The sequence below is a fragment of the Cebus imitator genome, unplaced genomic scaffold (assembly GCF_001604975.1).
Source record: "Cebus imitator isolate Cc_AM_T3 unplaced genomic scaffold, Cebus_imitator-1.0 Scaffold217, whole genome shotgun sequence".
Lineage (NCBI taxonomy): Eukaryota > Metazoa > Chordata > Mammalia > Primates > Cebidae > Cebus > Cebus imitator.
In genome coordinates this window covers 592516-598515 of record NW_016107532.1, presented here as the reverse complement: position 1 = coordinate 598515, position 6000 = coordinate 592516, and the positions used below count along the sequence as shown (strand labels likewise).

The 6000-nt window shown below is 38.4% G+C and overlaps 1 protein-coding gene across 8 annotated transcripts in view; it reads left to right on the top strand.

Annotated features, from left to right (window-relative positions):
• TANC2 (tetratricopeptide repeat, ankyrin repeat and coiled-coil containing 2) overlaps positions 1-6000 on the top strand; it is a 437594-nt gene that overhangs the window by 330549 nt on the left and 101045 nt on the right. For all 8 annotated transcript variants that reach the window (XM_017549227.2, XM_017549226.2, XM_017549224.2 and 5 more), the window contains one exon: positions 3806-3939. In XM_017549227.2, coding sequence (XP_017404716.1) covers positions 3806-3939 — 134 coding nt within the window. The remainder of the gene's footprint in view (positions 1-3805; positions 3940-6000) is intronic.

The window sequence follows — 6000 nt, the reverse complement described above, 5'->3', positions numbered from 1 at the left end:
GGTTTCACCATGTTGACCAGGATGGTCTCGATCTCTTGACCTCGTGATCCACCCGCCTCGGCCTCCCAAAGTGCTGGGATTACAGGCTTGAGCCACCGCGCCCGGCCACTGATTTATTTTTTAAACACTCGTATGGTACTTACTATGTGCCAGACACTCTCTAAGCTCTTTACAAATATTAATTCATCGAATTCTGCTGTCAGCTTAGTGAAGTTGTCTTCATTTCACAGGTAAGTAATCTGAGGTTCAGAGAGGTTAAGTAAGTTCTCCCAGGTTTTACAGCTAATAAATGGTGAAACGAAGCAGTCTGATTTCAGAAGCTATTCTTACCCATTTTGCTATTATTATTCTCCTTATTGGTGAAACTCACTTTAGTAAAGAAAATAAATAGCAATATATCAATGTTCTTCTTGTACATACTATATGTGTAGAACCTGTCTACCTGGTTTCTGTTAGAAGAAAACCAAAAAAAGAAACTACTGCTCTGCCAGTCCAAATCAATAATCTTGCCCACCACAGACTTTCAGACAGCAACCACTAGAAATGGTTTGTGTGAGATGATGGTAGTTAACAGGGTCTAGCACAGTGCTAGAAACATAACAGGAACTCACTGAAGACCCTCCAAACTTCTTGGCTTCCTATTGAAGCTAGTTAGTAGCCTTGTATCATTAAGGAAGCAGATTGCCTCTGGTAAGCTTATGGATGTCTTAACGTGGAAGAACTATTGTCTTAGAAGAAAACTGTTTGAATCAAAATACCTCTTACCAGGGTATGGTAAGAATTGTTGTGGAAGAATTCCTTTCTTCAGAGGCATATATTGCTAGTTTCTAAATGAAGCTCTTATGAGGTAGATTGGCATAGTATTGTGGGAGTCAGGAGCCCAGGGTTTGCGCCCCAGCACTCAAATTGACTAGATTTTGTGAACCTGAGAATTTTACTTTAATTCTTTAGAGCTCAGTTTTCTTATTTGTAAAATGAAGAAATGTGACTACTTGATCTTTCAGAATTGTGTCTGCTGAAATTTTGATTCTGAGAACATATTTTCATGGTTAAAAGTAACTTTCCACACTATTCCAGTATTTTTCTTTGAGTACTTAAGTATTTATCATTCCAAACTGCTGTTTATCTGAGCAGTCCAAGTGCCTTGCTATTTGAGTGTGTCAGAAAGGAAACCAGAAAACTCAAGGTCTCTGTGACTCCTCTGTATATCAGAGTTGCAGATAACAGAGTGGTAGAATCATGCATGACAGAAAATAAATCCCAAAGACAAAAAGAGCTGCTTTCACAGAAAGGTACCTGGGGATGTCCCTATGAGCCCGGGGAGGGGCAGGGGGAGCAAGAGTTTATAAAAAGCCTGTTTGCTCCCCAAAGCAGAGATTCTTTAAAGGTAATTCACTGAGTTATTCTCTAACATCCATTGTCTTCCGGAGAATCTCCAGAAACACCAGGACACTCCCCATTCATAAGATAAACATCCATTGTTGAGACTGTAGATTTGGCCTGACACTTAACTTTCAGAATTTGAAAGGGGTCAAGAGAGCTAAATAAAGCATGTGGCTCTGTACATCAGAATTACTCAGAACCAATGTTACCTTATACAAAATAATTTTTGTTACAATTTGTTGACAGCCAAACTGTATTCTACCTCTGCCATCTTAACAAAACCAAAAGAAGGGTCAAGAATAAGTAACTGATAAAATGCAGGCTGTTTTTTGGCACAATTCTGTTACCTGAATGAACTGGTGCTGAATGTGCTACTGGCAGCAGCAGCTTTTTTCACTAATAAGAATAAGAATGATGTCTGTATATGGAGGGTTGGCTTAATTTTTTACAGAGTTTAACTTACATTAAGCCTGGATGGGTTTATTTGGAACCTCACTGGCTTTCTTAATCCTTGGGTGATGGTACCAATTATATGGTTGTAGTGATCATAAAAATACATGGGAAATGATTGGAGTTCCCAACTTCTATCTCTGCATCATCTGTCATCCTTTCTTCTGCCCCTGCCTTCTTTCTGTTTGGTATTCAGACAACAGTAGAAAGAAAAGCTGAGCACTATTGCTGTGGAAAGTGGGAGCAGTTTAGCCTGCAGTACTGCTTTGCTTGGCTGTCCTTCCCCCACAGAAACTCAGCCCCCTAGCCCACCCCCTCCTTGTCATTTCCCTGAAAGGATGTAGAAAAGCTGTCAAGGCAGGCAGTAGCCTGTCATCCTGCTTTCCACCTCCTCTCCCAAACCTGACACCCCTGTCAGTCTCTACCACCACCACCATTATCCAGCCCCCCTAACACACACACACAAAGAACAAAAATATTTTTGTGAAAACAGAGCTGTTGTATAATTCAGCATTATTTCATTAACTGCAGCTATTCTCAGTATAGTAGTTGGGGAAGCTCTAATACAAGACCGTATGTTCCTATCACTAAAAGTCTCAATGTAGTTAATTTGGATTTGACATTTGCCAGCAGCTGCCAAGCCCCCAAACAGCTGTTAAGTAAATAAATCCTACCCTCCCTACTCTGCTGATATCAGCAGTCTCTTTTGCCAGTTTGCTATGCACATTGACTACAGCCTACATATTAACTTTTATTTCTACTGTTGTCTGAATACCAAACAGAAAGTAAGGCATTCAGACAAAAAGGAGGGTATTTACAAAAGGAAATAGCTAGAAGACAGAGGGTATTTGGACAGTAATTACCCACAAAATCAAATACCAGGTAAAGGGGAGTAGAGTAGGGGGACGACGTGAACAGCAGAAATAATACGGTGACATGCAATCACTGAACTTCACCTCAACTGTGATTAAAAAAAAAAAAAGCTAACACATTTCTTTAATTTCTTTAGCCTTTTTTTATTGCCATCTCCCATACCCACCCCCCTGCAGTTATCCAGGATTCTATCCAGTGACCAAGAAATTTATTGCACCAGTTGAATGAAAGAAGTCTAAATTTACTCCTACTGGTAGGGAGTTAAATCAGGACTACTGTTTCCTATTCCTTCTTTTCAGTGGCTATTGGCCATCAAATAACAACTTCAAATATTTACTTTGGTATCCATTTTTAGAGTATGACTTTATTCATAAATGTAGTCTATAATTTCTAATATATTTTCTAAATAATAAGAACAAATTGAATCTAAAAAATCTTAAACAGTTTTATTGAGCTGTAATTCACATACCATGTAATTCACCCATTTAAAGTGTTCAAGTCAGTATTTTTAGTATAATTCACAGGGTTGTACAGCAATCATCATAATCAAACTTTAGGCCATTTTCATCTCCCTAAAAGAAACTCATGCCTGTTAGCAGTCAATCCCCATTCTCCTCTTAACCCTCTTATTTCCAGCCCTAGGTTACCACTAATTTATTTTCTGTCTCTATGGATTTTCCTAATCAGGGCATTTTATGTAAATAAAATCAAACAAATATGGTTTTTTTTTTTTTTTTAACTGACTTCTTTGATTTAGCATAACATTTTCAAGGGTTATCCCCATTCTCGCATGTATCGGTATCTCATTTCTTTTTATTGTCGGGTTGTTTTATTGTTGACTATTGTCTATTGAATGGATATACTGTGTTTTATCTGTTCATCAGTTGGTGGGTATTTAGGTTGTTTCCACTTTGGGGTACTATGAATCACTCTTCTATGAACATTTTTGTACAAGTTTTTGGGTGGAATGTGTTTTTATTTTTCTTAGATATATACTTAGGAGCGGAATTGTTAGATCATAGAACAAATAGAATTCAGCCATTTTTCCTTTAAAGTTTTATGATTATCTGATGCAAACATCTAAATCTTTTTAATACAGATGTGGATGCCAACAGAGAGCTGCCACTCACACAGCCACCTTCAGCTCACTCATCTATCACCAGTGGAAGCTGCCCAGGAACCCCAGAAATGCGCAGGCGGCAGGAGGAAGCAATGCGAAGACTAGCCTCACAGGTACAATATGATTCCCAAGTTGGGGACGTGATAGTTCCATTTTAATATCAAGGAAGCAAAGATAGGGAGATCTTTGGCAAAGTGAACAAAAATGCATAAAGGTGTACCATGAGAACATGGAGAAAAGTTTCTCTTTCTTTGCTATTCCTAGAAGAAAACTTTATTATGATGGGATCAGAACCTTAGAGTTGGAAAGACGCTTAGAAATAAAGTCTTCTAGTGAATAAATAAAAAAGTCGAGAACCGACGAAGTGGGTTGGTTGGTTGGTTGGTTGGTTTTGAGACAGAGTTTTGCTCTGTTTCCCAGGCTAGAGTGCAATGGTGCAACCTCGGCTCACTGCAACCTCTGCTTCCCAGATTCAAATGATTATCATTCCTCAGCTTCCCAAGTAGCTGTAGCTGGGACTACAGGTGCATGCCACCATGCCAGACTAATTTTTATATTTTTAGTAGAGACGTGTTTTTGCCATGTTGGCTAGACTTCTCTCAAACCCCTTACCTCAGGTGATCCGCCCGCCTCAGCCTCCCAGAGTGCTGGGATTACAGGCCTGAGCCACTGCACCCAACCAGTTGTGATATGTTTTACCCAACATGAGGGTATAAGTAATCAACAGTTTTTAATTTTTATAGCTTAAAACTCTTATACTACATTGTCCATAATATTTTTTATAAATTTGGGTTTGAAATTTCTATTTTTCTCAAAGTAAGCACATAGAAAAATAATGCTCAAAACCAGCAATTCTCTTCCTCTACCCCTGCCATCTTCTCTCCACAGGTAGCCATTTTCACCTCTTAAAGAAGTTTCTCTGATTTTCACCTCCATATTTCTAAATACTACTCGTATACTGCTAAAATTTTTATTAGTTTACAAATTATCTATTGCTTCTTATTATGGATGATGGGAATTACAGCTCTTTCACCTTCCTTCTGCCCACTACCAGCCCAATACAATTATTGCATGATTTTTGGCTGAATCCATATTATAGTATTTTCATTATTAATACTATGTAAATATGTCACCCTGGAGCCAAGGATAACATTTCCTTCTTGAACAATTTTGTTTTTCCTTGGGGTTTATGAAATGCCTCATTTTTAAATTTGCTTATTTTACTTCAAACCTTTGGCTAAGTCATTTCATAACCCTTAATGTAGCTTCATAAAACATCTCTCAATACAGTTTTCCACACTTACCAGTTACTTTTTTTTACCGGGGAGGCCTTTGTCCTCCATCTAGAGCCCTCCAGGGAGCTCAGTCTGGACCAGTGAAGCTCTGAAAGCTTACCACCTTGTTCTCCTGGGAGTTCCTGTCACTTGCCTTTTGTGTTTCATCTCATGTCATATTCTTTCCCAATTTTATTCTTCATTTTAGTGGAGCATATCCTCCAGTAGCTTCCTAACCAAAAATGCATAAGACATAAAGTTTTTGAGACTTACTATTTCAAAAAGCATCATTATTCTATGTTCATGCTTGCTTATTTGTGTGACACAGTATTATCATTCTAGGGTAAAAATTATTTTTTCTCAGTTTTGAAGGCATTGCTCCTTCCAATATTGCTATTAAATACTCTGATACTATTCTTATTCCTAATCCTTCATATATACCTTGTTTTCTCTCCAAAAGCTTTCAAAATCTTCTTTTTATCACCCTTCTTGGGTCTTTTTCATTTATTCTGTTGGTACCTAGCAGGCTCTGGAGATATTCTTTAATTCAGAGTAATGCATTTGTATTATTTATGATAATTTCCTATATTTTCTCCTTCTACAATTCTATTAATCAAAAGTTAGATTTCCAGCTGGGCACAGTGGCTTTTGCCTATAATCCCAGCACTTTGAGAAGCCAAGGTGGATAGATCATCTGAGGTCAGGAGTTTGAGACCAGTCTGACCAACATGGCGAAGCCCCATCTCAAATATACAAATATACAAAAATTAGCCAGGCATGGTGACACGTGCCTGTAGTCCAAGCTACTCAGGAGGCTGAGGCAGGAGAATCGCTTGAACCCAGGAGGCAAAGGTTGCAGTAAGCCAAGATTATGCCACTGTACTTCAGTCTGGGCAACAG